The following is a 24,034-nucleotide window of genomic DNA, read 5'->3' as shown; positions in this document are numbered from 1 at the left end:
CACGCGAGTCGTTTTCACCTTTTATTTCTCATTCTTTCCTTCCATAATCCTCGCCGTGCCCGCTTCTTTCGCTTGTCGTTTGCTGTTTCGTTATAATATCTCATACACGTGTCGTAAGACGTCACGCTGTGTTTGCATTGTCGCCGTTCGCTTTTTATGCGAACATGCCGTTGACAATTTAAGCTCTCGTTATAACCAGTTGATGTCATATTGTATTTGTACTTCGCGCATCGAATGTTTAAGCGAAGACGTGCATTGCGATGTCCACCATCTACACGTCGTCCTACTGGTGTGCATACCGTGGCCGTGTTTCAAATAAAGCGGATTTCGCAAACACAAAAAAAAAAAAAAAAAATTAACGTGCTCTCAAATGTATACATTTGTCGATTAAAACTGATGTTGTAGCCGGATTTTTTTCCTAGGACTTCGTTGTATGGATGTCTCAATAATTTACAACTAAGTATTAGAACGTTTAAGTATGCGCATTTGTGTAGCATAACAATGTTATTAATTTATTCTTTGAATTATAATAGATCAAAAAAAAAATGGTTAACGCTAAGCTATTGTATGGTATGACGTGTATGTTAAATGATTTTTTGCCATGTAATGAAAACAATAATGAAAATATCGCAAATATTTTATATATGATACGCAAAATATAGCATACGAGTATTTCACCGGCCATATGTACTCACGTTTTTATCCTGCACCCAACTATCCAACAGCGTATCGGATAAATATTAAAATAGGCCCTTATACTCGTACGTAGTGCGGCGTTAAGAATTTTACGTTTAATTAAATATTGGAAATATTATCTTCCCTTTTTCCCACTCGACTTGAGTACCAAGGAACTTTATAACATAGTACGTTAAGCTTATAAATGCATGTACAGTAAGACTAATGACGTTTTTTCGTGTAATACACAGGGTATTGGCGCTGATGGACCTGCACCAGTGCACTTCGAACCTCAGGTGGCAGTGCTGTGTGATGCGAAATCGGACACACCGTACTACAGCCAGTACATGTCGGAAAACGGTCGGTGGACGTCCGACACGAAACGCAAAGTCGGCTGTTTAAAGGAGAAAGTGGACATTTTGGACTATTGTAAAAAAATAAGCATATCGCACAGATATTTTCGTAAGATACCTAGTGTAGATACCTAATGTACACAGTGGCATAATATGATGATGATCGTGTGTTCGCGACGACGACCGCAGTGCATATCATCGATGATATTTTTGTGCACGGGCTTGGAAAACCTGACCCGTTACGGAAGATGGATGACGTACAAGAGATATCGAAGAAATATACATGAGTAAGAACGGAACGAGAGAAAAGCTAGAGACGAGGCGAGGAGTGTGTTTAAATTCGAATGCGGTGATAAATTGTATTGAAAAACGATTTTGAATGGAATACTGTGTGTGATATAATTCCAGATTCATTTATTTTGTATTAAAAAGATTGAGTGTGTATAAAAAGTAGAGACAGTGTGCATTAGAATAATTATTATACTAGTGCTGAAATCAAAAATTATATATTCAACCGAAATAAACCATTTTCTGGTATTCTTTAAAAAATGATATCATGAGTTTAGTATAATGTGACTGTGTCGAAATAATCGAAATAAATAATGTAGGTATAATAGAACATTTGAAATCTTAATCACAATAATTTTTCGGCTTATAGATTATTTTGCAACGAATGTATTTGATTTTTCGTTGATGTTCTAGTATTTCTAACTTTTTTTTACAACTTCTAGAAAATAATTTATCTATGAAACACTGTATATGCATTAAATTTCCTCCCCATTAATAGATTTCAAAGACGTAAAATATTTTACCATCCCATAAAAAATCACTCATTGTTCTATACGATCAAATACGTTTATATATAGTTTCGTTGAAAATATATAGGGGTAAAAGATACGAGAGGTACGCACGGACAAAAACTTTCAATTAAATCAATAACAATAAACCTGTATGTAGAGGTGTGTGATAAATTAAAACGCGGTTAATGTTACAAAAAAAAAAAAAAAAAAACCACCAGGCTTTGAGAAAGTACAGGTACAGTTTGCAATTGTTTAAATGAAATGGAAAAAATAAAATAAAACGACAGGTCTAAAACCGCATTCATCGTGTTATAGGTGTACCCAAAGAACGACATTACTAACATCGTGGAGTCCAGCCATTACGTAAAAATTGGTAACTGGTGCAAAATGGGATACAACAAATGTAAGCACACGGACTGGGTGAAACCATACAGATGTCTTGGTAAGTGTTTACGAAGGTTTATTTATCGCAAACCCTTCGACCGGTACGAGATTAAACTGCTATTGCCGTTTTTATTTGGCCATCATTTCGCTCGTCTGTAAATCTCCCCCTGGCACAGACCTTCTCCATCCACGCCCGTCGACACCCAAGCCCGTCGATTTACACAGTCTTTTATACGGCTCTCGTCTCTTATTCCCGTGATTGATTAGCTCTCTCGCACGCCACCGTTTCTTGTCTTGACTTACAATTACACCGAGTATTTTGAAGGCTTACTGATTGGCTGCATCTGAGTACCTTTACAAAGGCTTTCCTATAAGGCGCTCAGGCATTCAGCACGGTAAACTGAAAATTACAGATCAAAATAATAAAAATGTAAAAATAATAATTAATAAAAAAAAAATTAAATGCTCGTATACAGACATTGTATAATAATAATACGGATACTATGAAAGAGAAGAGAAACACGTTATTATATTAGCGAAAACCATTGATTTTGTTTTTGTCATTTCAACTGTCAGAATATTATTGACCCTCATTCTCATCTCTATCATTGTATTTTTGTGTATTGTGTATAATATGTATATTATATATATATATATATTATACACATATATTTTATTGCGTTTACTGTGATTCGGTACAGTTCGAACGATTTTCAAGTCAAAAATACAATTACTCGAGATGCCCGTTCTAATATAATTATAATAATATACACAATAAAATACTATAATAAACATCCACACACACACATATATATATATATATATATATTAATATATAGCCGAATCGAGATGACTTAAAATGTTCGACACTTCAAAAATGACATTCTAAGTCCCTTTGCACGTATTTTATTTGTTTTTAATTTATCTCGACAAATAGATTTCGATTACGAATTTTATTATGAACGTCATTTTGGACGAAACTTACGTAACACGTACTACTATTTCAATGAAATATGTTCTAGCGAAGAAACAAGAACAACGTATATCTCTTCGGATTATATTTTTCCACAAGAAATTTTCGATGGTACGGATAGTTCGGTCATAGCAATTTGTGCACGTCGTTTAAGCGATTTACGCGAAAAAAAGTTTAATAAATATAATTTAGACGAAATCCACCGAAAAACTGGTACGAACCGACTAGAACTGCAGAATCTAACCGCGACCCTAAACGAACGTAATGCGTTCGCTGGAAATCGACTGTGAATGGAGTAAATTTATACTTAATAATAAATTAATAATAAATGTTTTTTACTCTAAAGCATAAGTTCTTAACCCGAGGTCCATGGACCCTTTGGGGGTCCGTAGATGACTACTCGGTGGTCCACGGGGTGGCTCTGAGTTTTTTTGAATAAGCCAAAATAAATTTGTTTTGATAGTATTTTTAAAATAATTATGATTGTTAAAACATTCGAAAGCCATTTGAAAGACAACAATGTTTTTAAATATAAAACTTAGATTACAATAATCTTATATGCCTTAAAAATCTATCGTAATTGTAAAATAATATAACATGACAATACAATCTAACGAGCAGTTCAATTTAACACTGAAACCTATCACTTCTGTTGAACTGTTGCCGTATAATAAAAATTATATTTATTTACCTATACATATATTTTTTTTTTTGCAAGGGGGTCCGTGATTTTATTTTACGCTTTAAAGGGGTCCATGACTAAGAAAACGTTAAGAATCTATGCTCTAAAGTAACAAATCGCCGGCTTACACGATCGCCCGCGGTTCATCCGGTCTGTACGCGTACAGCGTTTCACGTTATAATATCGTTACAAACTTGACAATTGCAACGTACCATACCGCAACGTCCGTCGATCTAGTCATCCTTAAACTTTTTAATGAGCTCTCACTCATCAGGATGAACAATACATAGGTGCATGCGACCGAATAGATTTTCGAATGCTCTCGGGGGCCGTAGAGCAGCAACCATCGAATCGATCCCGCGAAGTTAACCCTTTAAACCGTGCACGGCTGTCTGGATATTAAATAATAATAAGAAGAATAATAACACACTTGAGTACGCGTCGTCTGCTCACGCTACGGTCTTGGTTGAGACTCGTCAGTCGAGTCGTATTGCCCATCTACCTATAACATAGTATCGTTCTGTACAAGTCGATAATATATTATTATTTCAATTGTATAGATTATTATATCGCTACTAGGAAGACCCATTGTATTATATTGTTATAAGGGTCGACCGACTGTAGGTATGTTTTGCGTCGTTCCGAAATGCACATCACGTTTAAAGTCAATAGACATCTATTACATAATATATCTATATAAACATATAAAATTTGCAACGAAAAGCGAACGAGATCATTAATATTGTCATAATAATAATAATAATAATAATAATAATAATAATAGTGGTCAACGAGATTACCGCGGGAAGGGAAGTATGCTTTCTGATCGAGACCGACGACCTCAACGCTTTTGCGGTAAAACATAATTAAATCCAACTGAGTGATTATATTAAACAATAGAATTAATATTAACTGCTCGTTTTTGTTTATAAATATAATAACGCTGCAGCAGTTCAATCTGAAATATTAAATCCATCATTTAATTATAACTAGTATACACATTTGTACACTGGATCATGATTGAGCGAATATAGGTCAGTCTGTTCTGTATTTGAAGTAATTATTATTGAATTACCATCTTCAAGTGATACAAACCGCTCAGGTATTTCGCCGTTTTTGCCTTTTATCTCATTTCTTCAAATAGTTCCTCTTTCTATCATAATTTCATTTCGCAATACGTCTTTATCCATATTATTTTTAACTTAAATTATCGAAGCAAAATATTTTCATAAAACGTACTTAAAGCGTATAATTTATCTCTTGAGCAGCTTTTTGAAAAATAAAAAATTTAGATGTAAGTTCAAGATACAAGAGAATAATAATTAAAATTTTAATATTAGTTGAATTCAAAAATTATGCATACTGTTAAAGTCAATCGTGACATTTTATTTTTTCAATAATTGCTTGGCAAATGCAGTGTCGTTTGAAATCGACTAACGATTTTAGAGAAAAAGTGATTATGAAAATGATATTTTTGCTAAAATCACGCATGGTGACAGTTTATCGTAACATAAATACGGTTAAATTCGTTAAAATGTTTTTGACACTATTTTTCTATGAAACCAAATACCCGTGTAAAGATACCAAGCAAAATATAAAGTAAAATTATTTATTTTTTTTTGTTACATTTTTAATAACATTCTAATTCTTCCCCTTTTCTTAAAACCTAAAAAAAAAACACCATTATGCGATTAGTTAATTTCCTTTAGTTGAATTAGTGACAACGTTAAGGACAAACAGCAGGCCCCAGAGGGAAAAAGCGTGTGGTTCAACAATATTATTAGCAATTAAGTGTGTATATATTGAGCCCGGGCACGTTTTGAAATTAAACAATACCACCGCAAGGTGTATAATATTTTTGACGTGGAATAATTTATGCTCTATATTAAAACTTCTCACTAGAAACAACGATGGAAAAAAATGTAAATAAAATCAATATTCATCCTCTACAACGCTGACATGAAAATGACAAATTCATAGTTGAATCTCCACAGTATCTGAGGGACACGCGTTTGCAAAATATCCGTTGAATAATCATTGCTAAACAGAGAATTTATTAACTCATTTTTATGCGCATGTAAACAATTGTGATTTACCTTTTCATATAGATATATATCAACAACGCCTTTAAAATTATAATTAAAAAACAATAGACTGTTGAGGGGATAATCCACAAGGCTTAAAAGCTCGTCAATCGCCTTACTCTTCGTATGTACAACAACACTCGACACAAACATTACATAATCTGATTTCAATAAATTTTCGCGTTCAGCTTGTCCCCAGTACTCAGCACTATAGAATCTTCAAGCTTTGTACAACCAATAACCACTATAACGTCCATAACGATTACAATAAGTTATTACACTAAAATATTTATATTATCCAAACGATAAACGAGTTCTACCCAAATAAAATTACGCGCTATCCAACACCGTATAATGCTCTCAGCGATCCGCTTGTACGCAGAAGAGTCGGTATTTTAACCAAACTTTTGTTGGTGTTCGTCAGTTATACAATAGAAATAAAAATTATGGAAATAATTGTTTGGTTTGAACTTATTTATGACCAGGACTCGGATTTATATACATTTGAATGTTTTCAAATGAAAATTTGAAATTTGGATTAAATATTTTTACAACTGACGGGAAATTATTTTTTTGTCAAGTATGTGAAATTAAAGTCAAAAGTAGCATTTTACTGTCACATAACATCTGAAAACTGATAAACTCATCCGAGCTGTTAATCGAAAAAATAAATCAAAGTCTCAAACAATTATTGCACAATATACTATCTAAATATCTAAAAATTCAACCTACAGTTCAATACAACATACATTATATAGTTAAATTATTTCAACTAAATATCTTTAAATAAATAGCCACGTTGAATATTTTTGGATTTATATTCATATCCACACCGTTGCCACAATAATGGTCCAGTAGGTCGAACAGAGATTCAAGTATACTTTTGTGGAATTGATAAAGTTCGGACACATACACCTAATATCTCCGTCACCTGCAGTTGACTGTAACGCCATATTTGTGAAGTACGTGTGTACGTATATAACTGTGTAATCGGACGTGTATATTTATACATGTGTGTATGCTAATGCTATAATATTATATATTAGTTTATTTACGACAACGGCTCTCTCGACCTCCGACCGTGCGCGAGTGCACATTCGCTGGCTTGATTTAACTCGCGCCCCCGGACAAACCGTTATTATTTACCACGGTTGCAACGCTTTTGCGAATCCCAAATAAATCTGCTCACCATATCAACCCCCACTGCTGTTTTATCATACATATAAATATTCCTTCTGAATTTATTTATATGCATATATAAAACGTATATAAATAATATTAATATATGTTCGCTCCATTCGTGTTTTTTGTTTTCTCAAAATTAAAAAATACACACGCAGAGACGATACATTGTGCGCATGCTCTTCCAATCCACCCCTCCTTCCAGTCCATACGATCCCCTCACCAACAGCCCCCGGACACGTATCGCTCGCGTCTTTGCTTTCGTATACCGCGTGCCAAGTCAGTCGCCGCCGAGTCGAAACACATATTCGTTCGCAGTTTAATCGAACCAGAATAATACATCGTTATCTTACATAACATATACATACATTTTCCGCGTACATATTAACAATACATGTGCATGTAAACGATGTAAGAACAAAAAAAACCTATAAACTCACGCGCCAAGTCGTTGTCGTCGTCAATCACGCGTGGGCGAGGTGATAGCTATATTGTGTATTATATTACACGCTATTATTGAAAGGGTCGGAGACAAGTAGTGTCTATAAAAAAAAAAAGCTCTCGCCACGGCGGTCTGCTTACTCGTCCTCCAATGATATCCTTTACGGCGTATCCAACGTTTGTCAGTCGTCGCCGTCAAGATAAACGCCCTGCTCGGTAACGACGGCTGTGAATAACAATTTAATCCGGTAGCGCTATAAGACACATAATATTATCTTACTATCGAGCGGGGACAGAAACGCCACTTCTATACTGTTCTTCCGAGATACTACTGTTACCGCACGCGCATACAACAATATGATTGATGCGCCGATTCGAACAGTACTCGAGCGGGTGAACGAGATTAGATGAGAGGGCGACGTACAGAGTTAACCCGTCTTTTCCTCGTACCCGTCGTATAGTTAGATGTTATCGGTGTAGACGTCAATACTCATATCGAGTGTCGTGAAAATACGTGTCGTGTAATGAGAAAAGAAAACAATTTTTGACGTACGACGCATGTAGAACACGGTGATCGTAGTGTTTCGTCTTATATGGGATGAGTGCAAAAGTTGATACACCCAATGGTAAAAAGGGGAAAGCGTTGTTGCCAACATTTGAGATTTTTTTTTGGAAACTTATTTATTCGTTTCGAAATAATGTAAAAAAATATCGTATTTCCTTTAGTTAGTTTAATAATTATCATACTCTATCGTCACAAAATGGAGGAGTTCCGAAATCGTATTTAAACATATTTTTTTACTACGTTATTATATCCTACAAATTTTTATTTATTTTTTACCTCATGAAATATGATTTCTTTTTATCAATTTATACGGGCTTATTTTATTCTAAACTCGGGAAAAAACAAGAAATACGAGAGAAACTCTATTCGTTTTGAAATCGACGGATTACAAATCATGAAAAAATTTTCTTTCGCCCAGTTTACATTTTGAGAATAGCAAGTCTCGCGTCGGCCTCGCTCGCCACCGATGCGTATAATTTATTTAGAGAGTTTTTTGGCTTAACGTTTACATTTTTTCGAAACGTTTTTTAATAAAAAAAAAAATAATAATACTCGGTAGAACCCATTCAAACCGCCCGAACAACGTGCTATCAGTCATAATGTTATTACAAGCTCGTTGTGATTTCTTCAGTGTAAAGTCATTTGTTTTGGAGTTTGTTCGTCCATTCGGTCGTCAATGTTTTAAGGAGATGGGGAACTATTTCTACGATAAAGGGTTATAACCAAAGATAAATCAGAAGGAAGACGAATGATACAATGTATAATATAATCCTCCCGAACGTTATGTATTACAATATCGCGTTGTGACTAAGTCGGCGAGAAGTGACGATAATAATAACAAAATCACATTTGCGTGTATGATAAATATATAAATATATGTAATATATATGTGATAAGTTTATCACGCTTATAAACACGTATTACCTATCTCCCTCGGCTTCGCCCTTTTTAACGGTTGTTTTTGCTCTCGATGTTGCATCGTAATCGCGATGTATTATTTAGGCTCTTGGGTGCATTTTAAACGAGTCATATTTGTTGTAATTTTTAACGTAATTGTTCCCCACGCGTAATCCGTTTTGTGCTTAGCGTCAGATAAATAAACCAATCACTGTTAAAAAATCTCGTACCTGCATGAATATTTTATATACACATAAAAGCATTATCGAGTAATTACTATTTGCTCCGGGCTTTGTTCGATAAATTATCACACGATTGTTTCCAATACTTGGGTCATCAATAGATTACGCAAGTTATCTCATTTCACGACTATATTTGTTCCGATTAAATTAAACATAAATAATTACATTATGTTTCAAATCACTTAAAATAGAAGAAGGATATGCACGGTCGATTTTTGTTAATATACTATATACTATATTATTACATGCGATCGTGTTTCTAATAAATTTAAGAAAATTACAAAAATATCCGTGCTTATACTAGCGCTTACTATGTGTACAGAGTATAAGACATTGTTCAATATGTATGTAATGTCTATGAATTATTCTTGTGATACGAACAATGTCAATAGTGATGAATACTGAACAATCATCAGATGAAGCAGAGATGTGGGTAGATATAATATAATGTTTGTAAAAAATACGTTCATTGAATTCCGTGTTTTTACACTATAATAAATGCACTTTTGACAAGTAAATAAAATATTCTACCACCACGTTTAATAAATTATTAAATAAAAAAGAAATTTAATTAATTGATTAAATAATTAATTACTGAAATGAAATTTACACCTTCAAAGATTGTTTAAAATTATTTTTTTCAATTATGAAGTAAATATTAATTACTTTTTTTTTTGCATTGATTCCGATACCGCTTTTACTTATTCACAGTTTTTATTTCGCTTTCAACAGCGCAGTACAAAAAAAAATCATTATTCGGTAGAAATACTTGTAATTAAAATCTATAGTTCGTTCAAATGCAAACTAACTCTCACGTTTATATTAATCGCTTGTAAATACTCCAGTTTTTAATGAATTCAGATTTTGATTTAACTATGTATATTTATATATTATTCCAATATACGACTTTTCAACTGTTTGTTTTTAATTTATCACTCTTGAAACGCTATAATCGTATTGAACTGCTCGCAGTTACTTTGTTCAAAACGTGATTGGTAAACCGAGCGAAGCCAATGGTAGTGTAATTTTGTATCCTTGGGTGTAAAGATTTCACCGGACATCAAACAAACAACCTTGGTAGTAAATTGATTCCTTCGAATTTCCTATGCGTTCGTTGAAAGTTCGTTCTGTTTATGTATATGTGTTGTGTATATGGGCACAAAGTTGATCGGTTGTTTGTTTGCTGATTTCATTGTTCTTGGGATTATAAACAGTCTGAAAAAGTAAATAAACGACAATCACGAAAGTTTCATGTCATTTGTGCGCTTGTAGAAGGACAATTCCAGAGCGACGCTCTACTGGTACCCGAGAACTGTATATTTGATCATGTGCACAATCAAAGCAAATGCTGGCCATTTGATCGCTGGAACCAGACAGCTGCCCAAGCCTGCCAGGACCGAGACCACAATCTGCGAAGCTTTGCCATGCTGTTGCCCTGCGGCATATCCCTATTCTCCGGCGTGGAATTCGTCTGCTGTCCCTACAAAGGTAAGCATAGAATATACATTTGATATTATTTATAAATGATTAGCACGCACAGTTGTAATACGTGGATATTTGCACCTATTATTACGTTATATTACGATGGTAATAATTGCAGTCCCGTGGTTATTGCGTAGTTTGATTGAAACCGGCCTTCGCAGTGTGACAACCGATATTATTTACATTGTCTGTCATACCATGATTAAGCAAATAGATTATGTTCTTGTTTATATATAGGTATAATGCTGGGCAGCGTTTTTAAAAAGATCAATATTTTTCAATTTCATACTTAATAATAAAATAATTAAAATAATCATCCTTTTCTTGTTAATTTTCGAAAGAGAAAAGTACAAAGTTTTTTATACACGGAATCATTATTAACCATAAATATATTTTTTTTTTTTTTAATCACTTAGTGGTGAATATTTGAAATTAACAAATTAATGTTTTATAACATATTAAAACTATTATTTGCTTAAAGTATTCTCTAATGGATTGTACAAGTATCATAAAATGCGTATAACATGATTCATTTTAAAAACACAAGTATACATATATAGCACACCATCATTTTTTTCAACTTAACTACTTGAACGTTTTATGGTTTAAGTGTATAATTTAAAGTACTTAGTTAAATTACATTGCTATTGTTATTTTACGATAATTTTTAAGAAATTATACTAACTTTTAAATACTGTTCCTATTTATTTCCTAACTTATGCACACTACTAAGACATAATTTATGTATACAATTTGTTTTTAAAATAACGGGCGATAAATATTTGACCCAAAAATTTTTTTCGAAAACAACGTCGTCTACAATAACATGACTGTTTTTGTATAGATAAAATCCAATTGAAGAAAACCGCGCCAATTGCTGCGGACAGTCTTCTCTCGACGGATCAATTTGACGTAGAAGAAGACATCGATGATGATGACGATGATGAAGATGATGATGACGACGTAAACGACGAGGAAGATGATGACGATGATTACGACAACTATGACGACGTGCCACCATCTCGCACTTCATCGACATCGAGTTCGACCACTACCACCTCGACCGTGCCGACGACCACAAGGAAAGAGACTACTACCACCACTACGTCGACCACATTCACACCACCGACTACAACCGAAAGCTCTCACACAACACCCTCCGGTCCAGTCAGAAACTTACCTACCCCGGACACGTACTTCACGCATTTCGATCCCAGAGACGAGCACAAACTGTACAAAGAGGCTCTGAATCGGCTAGAGGAATTGCACCGCGAGAAGGTGACCAAGGTGATGAAGGACTGGTCTGACTTGGAAGAACGGTACCAGGAAATGCGTTCCAAGGACCCGCACATGGCTGAAGAGTTTAAACAACGCATGACGCTTCGTTTCCAGCAAACCGTACAATCCTTGGAAGAAGAAGGCTCGGCGGAAAAACATCAACTGTTTGCCATGCACCAGCAGAGAGTGAACGCTCATATTAATCACAGGAAGAAGGAAGCCATGAATTGCTACGTTTTCGCACTCAACGAAAATCCTCCTAATGTGAGTATACATCATTTACGCGTGCTATACGAACACATTATAAACATTTATTTAACATTTTTTCTCTAATTGTTTACACTAGAAACTCATTTTAGTTCGGTAAAACGTAGTATCTTTTACTGCTATCTAAATTTTGATCTCGAACGCTTGTTGGTGGAGTTCGACTTGACTATTTCCTAATGAAACTTCTCCCGCGTGTACGCTTCATGTGTTTAACGTGTTTGTCGTCAATGTCACTACCGTTCGCAAATATTTGTGAAAACGTTCTCAGCTCTTATGGATATATAAACTATATACACTGTTATTTTCTCAATTTTCAGACACACAAAGTGCAGAAATGTCTTCAGAAACTACTTAGATCGTTGCACAAGGACCGTCATCACACAATAGCGCATTATCGACACTTGCTGGCGTCCAGCATCGAATTGGCCGAACGCGAAAAATCGGTTACTTTGGAACATTTGGTGGACATCGATCACATGGTCAATCAATCGCTACAGATGCTTTACAGGTATGTACGAGTGCTTGTAATGAATATATTATGCTAATAATTATTCGTAAAATGTATCACAACGAAATCGCTTTTCGTTCAAATCGCATTTCTTTTCTTCGCAGATACCCAACGTTGTCACGCAAAATCTCCCAACTGATGTCGGACTATATCCAAGCCCTCCGCAGCAAAGACGATACTCCGGGATCGTTATTGGCCATGACTCGGGACGCAGAAGCCAGTATTCTGGACAAATATAAGGAGGAACTTTCGACTACTCAAGAAGGTACATTTTAGCCAAAAACTTTTATATAAAGTTTTATACAACCGATGACAAGATACGAATAATAATTATTATTATTTCCCGTGGCACAATTCCTATGAAAACTTTAACAATGATTTTTAGCACAATCAATCAGTAATCCCATCAATTAATTTTACCGTTGATATAATTATTCTATTTGGATCGCATTCCATTTATTCAGTCATCTATTTCGGTAATAATGAAACTGATTAACTACACCTATACATTGATACTCTCAAAGTTGAAAAATATTCATTAAAATACATTATTTTATAATTTTTTTGATTTGGATATCTCTCGATAACTAAGTTATAGGCTGAATTTTACAGAATTATTTTAATTAAATATACATGTTAATTAATATACACATTATGCATAATTTAAAGTAAATACTTAACCGCTTATATTTTCCTCTTCCTATTAAGTAGCAATTAAGAATATATTACAATTTCGATGAACAATGTCCTGGGATGAAATCGATTCATGTACATATAACACGATTTAAGAAATATGTATCATACATACAAATAATATCAATCCAAGTGATCGTTATAAGTTATAAACTGTGGTTATAAACCGTTAATAATACATGTTACGTTTCCGCAATGCCAAATGTTAAGTTATTTTGTCGTTCATCCTAAGACGCGTTTTCGTTTTGTGTCGTTGCAGATAAATCGCGTGCTAGATATCCTGCCGAGATGAAACGCAAACAACAGCACGAGTTGGTAGAATCGAAGGAGGCCAAGCTTCAAGTAGAGACGACTGCCGATTTCGACCCGAATGGAAACAATGAGCCCCGACAGCAACACTCGGCCCAGCAGCAGCAGCAGCAACCTCAGCCCAAACAGCAACAATCATCCACAGTGATTAAACCGGACCAAAACGCCGCACAAGCCCCAGCCGTGCAACATCACGACCACGATTCCGAACCGAAAGTTTCCCACGCCCAGGTGCACGACATGAGTCACGGAGAACCGGTAATTATATTAACACAATATGCATTTAATAATATATAAACATACTCACTGTACCGGTAATCAGGCTTGATTTTGACATTCGTTAGACATTATTGACGACTAATTATTGTTTAAAAAAAATTGTATAAGAACACAAGTGCATATGATTAGTGTTAGTTCTGGAGTTTGGAAAATAATCCCGTTAAATTTGAACACTAGCTTAAGTTGACAACAACTTATTATTTTTACCATACATCATTTGTGCTTCACCTTTCCGCTTTTCGGGCATATGTATTTTTGAAAAATGTAAATAAAGAATCAGTATTATTCTAATAAATAACAATAACAAAAATAATGTAAAAGTACATACGATACCTTGATTATATCACTTTGATAACTCAAATTACTCGGACTACTCTAAAATGTAAATCTGCATTCCAATGATTATTAAGGAAATCACAAAACATCATAATAAATAAACATTACAACTCAGGTATTAAGGATCTGTGTAGTTGCCAGGTCCAAGGAATTTATATGTTTATATATTATCCATTCATATAATACATATGTATAGCAGAACTATTTCATATTATATTTAAAAAAAAGCATTACAATCTTCTTAAGGAATTTTGAAAAATTCTTTGTATATATTATAGTTATTATTTTTAGCTCACTTTTAATTTTTTTTTTTTTTACTTGAATTAAATAAAATCAGTATCAATTTCTATTCAAGATTTTTATATTAACTTAAGTTTTATTTTATTGATACTTACGTGAAATAACACGAAAATGTTGTAAATGTTTCACTCTCTGATAAAACTTAAAAAAATAACTAATACCTTTTCTTATACGTCGGTAATGTATATTGTGACTAAAGAAGAAGAAAAAAACTTTATCCAAGCCATATATATACATATATATGATCTTTGAGGGTGATTTCATAATATATATATATATATACATGTATAGATAATCATATCTACAACACATTTTCTCTTCCGATTTTCCACACAAACTTCACTCTACTTGTCCGTTTATCTTCTTCGGTCCTTAAACACAGTCTCACCATATCCTTCTTGATTTCATACAACGTTGTCAAGGTGACAGTTTTCGTTGTCAGTTCATGGACTCGTCATCGTTGTTCATCGCTCAATCATGTTAGATACTATTGACACCAGTGGGATTGGAGAAAATATAATAAGAAAAATAGTGACAAATATGAAATATCTTTTAAGTCCATACCTGAGTAATCAATTAAACAAACTAATCCATTTTTCTTTTCTTCACAGACATTCTTCACCCGAAAGAACTTTCACCGAGATTCTAGAAATGTCCATCTGACATTGGCGTTTGCTGGACTGTCGCTGATGGCCGCCATCTGTATCGGAGTGGCCGTGATACGCCGAAGAAACGCCAGATTGCCACAAAATCAGGTACGCTATCGTCGCTGTACTCTCTTCTTTAAAACTCTTGTTACTATAGTTGCAGAATCTCTTATTTAACTCTCCGTTTTAATATATACGCAGGGATTCATTGAAGTCGATCAAGGAATATCCCAGGAGGAGCGTCACGTGGCTAACATGCAAATAAACGGATACGAGAATCCCACATACAAATACTTCGAAGTCAAAGATCAATAAGTGAGTAATCACTACACCATTGCCCTAAATGCTATGAAAATAATTAACTAAGGTATTTTTTTTCCAGAGGAAAATTTATAGCCCACATAGCGAGATATACGTACTTAAGGAAACGATTTTAACCACTCAGCAGCGTTTTTAACCATTTATCTATATACATAAAAGTTTACATAAATATGGATGTGCATGATACTAATAAGTACATATTAATATATATAAATATATATATATATATATAAATGAATATATATATGTATATTTATATATACATATAGTTATACATAAATAGATCTGATTGAATACAAAATTAACGTAATTTTATGCGTATATGTAGTAAGGACCATAATATATTTCTAGACAAAAGTGCCATTTTATTTTCCTTCCATCAAAACAAACAAAAAAAACATATCCTTTACCAACTATACAAAAAGTTGAGAACAAAAATTCCTGACCCACCGTTCTAGTCAAAACATGCTTGTTTTCATTAGTCTCGTTGGACACCATATACACAATATTTTGAAAAATTTAAATAATACCCAAAACGTGTACATTGTAATTATCTTTTGACCTTTGTCTAGTGCTTTTTTTTTAACTATATAGTACCATCAGCATTATTAAGTTAGGTATATTTATAGTTAGATATTTGGATTATAATAATTATTATGATACAATACAGTAATAAAAAAAAAAAAATCTAACATTTAAATAAATATAGTATACACATTTTCATTTTCTTTAAGTACCTATTTTATTATTATTATTATTATTATTATTAATTTTTTTTTTTACAAACACAATTATTGTAACAATGACAATAAAACAGTAAAAAAAAAAAAAAATAATAATATTCAAGAAGTTATCAAATACAAATTACAGTAAAAAAACAAAATAAAACTATAAATAATGGTTACATAATGATTTATATACAGCTTCCAATACATTGTATGTCTCGCTTGTTATTCATTTATGATTATTTTAGTTAGTTTTTCTTTTCATGTTCTTAATTAAGATTAATTTTTAATCGTTAAAGACACTATTAGGGCAATTAAGATTTCTCATTTTTATTATAATTATAATTTTTTTCATCATCACTCTATTATATAAAATATACCAAGTAAGATATTATATTATATAGGTAGGTATATTATTTAAGCATTTAGAAGTATACTATTATAATTAATATTATTTTTGTGTAAAGTTAAGAATAAAAATGGAACAAAACGTATGTTTTTGAATCTGATAAAACTTATAATAATAATAATTACTAAGTGTTTTTTCCAAAATGTTATCATTACCTACCTAAAATGTATGTATAACTAATTTATTTATAAAAATAAAATTGTATACATTAAAAGAAACTGTTGGTTGCATTGTCTGTTTATTTTGTATTCATTTAACAACTCGGAGGAGTCCGAAGAACTTTTAATCCATGCGAATTTTTCAAGATAGTGCAATGGAAGTTGTTGTGGTTTACTAACTTGTGGACATCTACAATTCTCATCGCCAACATATGTCTAAAATATATATCCATAAACCCAATACCCAAATTGTGTTATTGTAATTGTGTTAGGGATAGCATTGAAAAATTTTTAAATTTTTGCAATTCACTATAATGCCCATACGAACACGGGGAACATTAATTCTTAAGAAAATTATATATTAATTTTTTGTAGAAATTTAAAACGTGGAGTAGGTAATAAATCTTTTATTGGTATATTTAAAATGCAAACAGTATTATACATTCAATTAATAATTGATCGTATGATAAGGTTTTCACGATTTCACCGATGTTTTAAGTTGTGCCAATGAACATATTATTATACTACTTAAAGACTCTTAAAAACCATCAATCGTCAAATTTATTTAATCAATAGTACTCTGATAAATTTAAGAACATTTCTGGAAACGAGTGAAAAGAATTTTTCAATTTTATTAATAATTAAAAAAAAAAAAAGTTTATGGCTATTTATTAGGATAAACTGGGCAACCACCACTGGCCAATTTATAGTATAACTAATATTTAACAGTTAACGCTATGTTCGGTTTTAAATTATTGTATAAGTATTGTAAAGTATTATTATACCTAAAAACAAAAAAAAACTCAAATTTTAAAGGACGAAAGAATCATGTATTAACTTTTATACTTTGTTTCACAATTAAGTAAATTTAGGTATACTGATAATAAATTCCTCTTTCCCTCCAAAATAAACTCAGTTCTAACAGTATACAGGCAGGTACAGAGACATAAAAAACTTGCTATTACATTGGTGTCTATTCGCTTTCTCTGTAACTCCAACCAATTGATATACTGTATTATTGTATTTTAAGTTTTAAAGCTATAAAAAACAATTATGACGAAAACGCGTGGACTCGAGTCCAACTACTGTCAACATTTCAATCATTAATCAGATGAGGATGACTAGGCGTTTCGTAGTGTTATCGAATCAATAATTATTCGCAATTATATTTTTATTTATTTTATTATATTTGTATAAACTATCAAACAAATCATTACGTCCCTAAAGCATTGCTGGTGTAAGATTTACAATCGATCGATTAAAGTCTAATTGTAAAGCACTTATGCCACAGAACAGCCAGAACGGATACTTACCGCCATTTTCAAAACCGATGGACATTTTGAAAAATCCCAATATAAAATTTTTGATTGACTGTTACGGGTATTTTTAAATTTTTATTGGTAGATACATTTAACGTTCCACATAATTAATAATCAGGGATGCAATCATTAGTATTTGCCACGTTTCTTAAAAGGTAATTCGTTCCGTTCTTCGCTTTTTAAAATAATGGAATTTGTCCTTTAGTCGTTCTTTTAAATAATGAACAAGTTCCTAAAAAACAAAAATAAACATCTGAACTCGCTTTATTTCATGTATAAGCCATTATAGTAAATAGTAAGACTAGTTAAAATATATCATATTTTTATTAATCAATATATCAATCAAAGATGTACCTAATTATATTTACCCAACAAAACAGTTTAAAAAATTATTTAAGATTAATGATGGAACAAAGCGAAATTCAACTATTTTTTTGTCGATGGTAAGCTTTACATAGTAATCTTACATTAATAAACAATTAAATCAATTAAATATAAATTTTAAGGATTACAATACCGTACCACATACCTACGTGATGAACGTTTAAAAAAAAATATGAGAACATAAAAATGAATTTAAAAACTTTTACTAACCTGTGCAATACATACCCAATGATAATCTAAAATTATTAAGATTATTACGTGGTATAATCAAGGTAGCCAATCGTCTACCCTACGATGTTTTATTTTTTCTGTAGTTGTACATAATGTACATATCTTATAACAATTTTTTTGAAAACTATACAACCAACCTATTCGTGGCGTTTCTTGGTCAACGCTAATAGGCTAAGTAAGCTTGTTATCCTGATTTATCGGTATAAGATGCTTTGAGATATGGCAGTAAAAAATCGGTCCAGTAGTTCTTGGGTCTATTAATTTCAAATATACCAACATCAATAAATTGTAGCAACAATGATATATTCCCGTATAAAAACATACAGTTTATAACTTACACACATATGCAGTACACGTCGAACCTAAATTAAAAGCATGGAAAAGTGAGGTGGAAAAGATAAGAAAATCAAATTCCCTTGGGTCAACATCAACATACCGGACAGAGTGACACTGGCTTATTTTGTACAACAGAACCTTTATAAAGTCGATTTTTTTCGTAAAATATGAACCAACTGTCGAAGAGTATCGAATAGCAAATCTTGTCCCAAACTGAGAAAACTTTAAAACCGGTAATATATACATTTGAATTCTGAATTCACTATGAATGATAAATGATGTACAATTAAACGCAAAAAAAGTGTTTACATTTTTTGTTTGATTATAATATTGGTCATTAAACGGTTGTTGCGGTAATGATACCCTAAGAATAAAAAAAAAGCGACTGTGAAAGGTTTTTTTAATTGTTTTTTTTTCCTTTATACTGAAATAATCAATAAGAATAAACCATAAGAACATATATTCTACAAACAGTGAAAACAGAATTCAAATTAGTTACTTCCATTAACTCAAAATGTGTCTTACTACATTTCCAATTTTCATCTACAGAGGATTAAATTGTCTTAACAACGATTGATTATTAAACACGTTCAAAGTAATCAACGATAGTGTTTAAAAAGGTTTTGAGAACGGTAGGTAAACATATTATTCTAAAATCAGTATTTATATCTTCAATTCCACAATTGCAATTCTAAGTGGGATAATTTTGTCGACTCCAAATCGTAACTTACAACGTCCAATTACTTCAGTACTATATGCTTTTTCCTATGTGCCCATTTTTCTTGAGTTATGTATTTTATCAATTGTTCTTTTATTATTCAATTAAAGCTCTTAAAATCATGGTAAACATATAATTCTTCAATCCACAACAAATTCTACATAAGTACCTACTTAAATATAAAATTTCTATCCTTCTGAAAATAATGAAAACCTCATAATAAATATTGAAATTCAATAGCTTATATTACAATAACATATGCTGTGCAAAGCTAATAAGAAATATTTTGATAATATTGAGAATTTATTATGCATTACTGTAATGACTTCTTAGATGGTGATGTCATTATCACTATGAAACAATACATTTTATTTTCTCAACATTTATTATTTCCAACCAATAGCGCCGAACACGTACTTTTATGGGGCAGTTCACCCCTTCATTTGACTATGGTGGTGAGTGTCTGGTGTTTGGGTGGGTGTGGGTTGTGTGGATTAATTTACACTCTAGTTAGTAAATCTTAGGAATATACAAATTAAGTGACAGTCGATCTATATATGGTAGGATACTATGATGCGATAGAGCAATTCGTCTATCAATGCATGTTTTTGTACGATATCAAGTATAAAGACGTACATTGACATTTATATCTATTTCGCACATATGTTGAAGCTAAACGCCTCTCGGTTCTCAGTGTTTAAAAGTGATTATACAGCATGCAAATACATCTTTTAAACAATCTTTTTTTTATTTAATCATCTTTTAAGCCAATAGCTCTATGAAACATTTTTGAAACATCTTTTTTTAAATGATAGTTGTTTAAAAAATGAAATAAACTGGTTTTTGTTTTACATTTCTTTAATTTTTATAATATATTTAATATTTAAATAATTAAACCTATATTTATATACCTATGCTTCAAATTGATATTAAGTGTTTTTTTTTTTAAAACCACTATGAAGTAGGTAAGCAATAAGTAAGGTAAATAGGTAATTATTAATACCTAATTTATAATTATCATTTTCAGTCTGTATGATTATTGATTTATGATAAAGCATGAGACATTTTACTCGAATATAATTTATATTATTATTAATATGTGCTGTTTTAAGCGGTACATTTAACAATAAATACAATCGTATTCTAGAATAGACTTAATAGTACGGATTGTCAGTTATAACCCCCTAACCCCCCCCCCCCACTGGATACGCTACTGCTGAATAGTACCTACCTAATAGATGAAATTGGAGTGATAAATTGCGAGCAAAGCGAGCGACTTATGATGGTTAAATTTATAATATAATCATTCAATCAAAGAATCTGTCATTATTTTGCTCTAACTATTTGGATCGTGGTATTATTCAATTTTTATACTTTGCCCCACCAAATAAAATACAAGTCAGCGCCACTGGTCCTAACTGATAGATAAGACAAATTACCTTTTTTATTCTTAATAACACTACAGAGTTCCGGTATTTTTGTGCACTGTAAATAAAATACTTTTTAAATATTATTTTTTAAAAATAATATGATTATACTCGTATATATAATAATAAAATAATAACAATATTATTATTTTTCGAATAAACTATTTTTTAGTACTATAAATTATAATTAATCCAAAAACACCGTAACAAGGATGTCCGACCCCAAATTGTTTAGAAAAAAAGTGAAAAAGAAGAGGACATCTAACTCGTAGAAGCATTGGATACTACACAGCCAAGTATGATTTTCCCATTTCAACAGTATTACTTCAATTACATTACATTACATAGATATAATTTTAAGCTAAATTTCCATGTAACCCCTTTTATGGGTCAGATTACGAAAGTTCTGATGGTGTAATTGATGCAATAAAAAAAATATTATTTATGTGTTTAAATTAATTATTTTTAATATTATTTATTTTTAATGGGAAAATTGCATGATTCTTAATTAGATTTTGACGGAGTTCTGAATTATAAGTACGCATTTTCACGCACATGAATACATTTTAATAAAGTTCATGGTGAACAGATAATAATAATAAAAACACTGAATATAAATAGGACATAATGAAGTTGTACACAGCTCACTGCAATAAATGATAAAATCGTAAATAATTGTATACAAAATCATATTTTATAACTTAAACGTAGTGCACGAACGAACTGACAAATAAATTAAATTAGGGTATTAAATGTTATTACAGTTAGTGCTTTTCAATATTTAATAATAATATATAGTTTAAATTGCTAATTTTTATGAAGAAAATATTTTTAAACATCATTATGGAAATCCTTAATTGTAATGACCAGCAATAATCGAATTCATCCATGATAAAGTGCAATGACTAAAACAATTAATTTAACATTCAAAATTCGAAAACTTTACGTAAAATGTTTCAATAAACAGTTTACGTAAAGGGACTGAGAAAATATTTAATCACTCCTGTACATAATCATATAAAACTACAAACAGTTATATAATTTGGTCGTTTATCATGGTGTGTGCACAAGGTGTAACGATTTTATTCTTTTATTCAAGCCTACATATGTTATAGTACTTATAAATGTTATACTATATGTACAATGAGATAACAAAAAAAATAATTAAAATTAAAAACTATTTAACGGTTAACACTCGTAAATTAATATATAAATAATTAAATAAAATTTTGGCCTAGAGTACTATTATATTTGTAAAGTACAACCCATATCAGATTAAAAATTCATCATATCTGATATCTACAAATTCAATAAAATTGCCTATTTATATATATATAACTGTTATATAGTTACTTGAATATCATGGTTTATTTAGAAATATAAAATTAAATATTTTATATACTTACACATTTCATAATTATAACCGAAACACAAATACACCAAACATTTAATAGTTTTTTTTTTTTTTTTACCAAAAGGACATATTTTATTGTCTACAATAATAAACGTATCTAATTTTTAAAAAAATATGACGCATACATATTATGTTGTACATGTCTGCTGTGTAACAGGTAATTATTTCTTTGTTAAAAACGAAATAGTTTTTCGTTTGTATTGTTATTGGACGGACGCCATTTTCTTGTCTGTTTATCACTGCAATTTATACATTAATTAAGAAATGTAGGTCTTAAAATAACAATTACACGCCCACGACACCGAAGCAACGGATTATAAAGGTATTTCAAAATAAAACTTTTTCGTTATTTGAACGTGTTGATCGTGTGTGTTTTGGCTAAACGCTAAGGTCGGAAGCAATACTTTCTGCAAGTACTCAAAAATATTCGAAAAGCATCATCATAGAAACTCTAATTCAAATAATTATACTTTAGTTCGTAACTTACTGAAACAAGCTTACTTAATTAGATTTATGTGGATTGGGATTCATTGTAATTAATGACATTTACTTGTCCGTATACCTATAGCTTAAATTATTATTTAATTAGCACCCTAATTTAATTATGTCAACGAAATTATGTTAAAGTATACGTAACTTTTATATTATCAAATAAATAATTTTAAATTCCTCAAATAGATACAAACATAAAAATAAATCATTACGTTTGACTACTTTTATAAAAAGCACATGACTTATGTACTATTTTTTTTATATATATAATTTTTGATGCTTTAACTTTTAAGATGGACTGTCAACAATATGTAAGGCAAATAGAATAAAAACAAAACCATTGATTTACGGCCATATATATCATATTTGAATACACTCACCGCGACGAAAATAAAGAAAAATAATTGCATACTGATCGTAAAAATCCTACAGCAACAATGTTCTCGATAAGCCGATCCGACTTTGTTGACTATCGAAAATCTCTCGAACGATTCTCCGGACTTCGAATTCCAGGCGATCTAGTTTCCTATGCTCAGCGTTGCCTGTAAAAAGGTGTAATTGTCAAACGTCAGTATTGGATAGGTACAATGGCCGCGAGAGCGTAGCGAACTGCGTCCAAGTCGGGGACGACAATTGTAATTGATTAGCAAATCCGTACCAACTTAAAATCATTATGCCGTTACCGGTACGCAAGCGGATTTTCCCAAATTTCCCGGGAATACT

The 24,034-nt window shown here is 31.7% G+C and overlaps 1 protein-coding gene across 1 annotated transcript; it reads left to right on the top strand.

Annotated features, from left to right (window-relative positions):
• The first annotated feature begins 927 nt into the window (after positions 1-927).
• On the top strand, positions 928-16,330 carry LOC112689274 (amyloid-beta-like protein). The gene is made up of 10 exons (XM_025562903.1): positions 928-1,112; positions 2,144-2,270; positions 10,551-10,766; positions 11,605-12,302; positions 12,623-12,813; positions 12,918-13,078; positions 13,766-14,073; positions 15,342-15,485; positions 15,579-15,692; positions 15,760-16,330. Exons 1-9 carry the CDS (start codon positions 1,023-1,025, stop codon positions 15,690-15,692), a joined length of 2,049 nt encoding a protein of 682 aa, XP_025418688.1. The 5' UTR covers positions 928-1,022; the 3' UTR covers positions 15,760-16,330.
• Positions 16,331-24,034: the final 7,704 nt, after the last annotated feature.

Source organism: Sipha flava, unplaced genomic scaffold (assembly GCF_003268045.1).
Source record: "Sipha flava isolate LNK unplaced genomic scaffold, YSA_version1 43_pilon_pilon, whole genome shotgun sequence".
Classification (NCBI taxonomy): domain Eukaryota; kingdom Metazoa; phylum Arthropoda; class Insecta; order Hemiptera; family Aphididae; genus Sipha; species Sipha flava.
The sequence above is the reverse complement of the archived record's forward strand: the minus strand, read 5'-3'. Positions and strand labels throughout refer to the sequence as shown.

Excerpts from the sequence above, each read along its gene's own strand:
- LOC112689274 (XM_025562903.1), top strand. The coding sequence starts at position 1,023 with ATGTCGGAAAACGGTCGGTGGACGTCCGACACGAAACGCAAAGTCGGC. Across the intron at positions 12,303-12,622 it reads TCAACGAAAATCCTCCTAAT|ACACACAAAGTGCAGAAATG; the intron begins GTGAGTATACAT and ends CTCAATTTTCAG. Across the intron at positions 15,486-15,578 it reads CCAGATTGCCACAAAATCAG|GGATTCATTGAAGTCGATCA; the intron begins GTACGCTATCGT and ends ATATATACGCAG.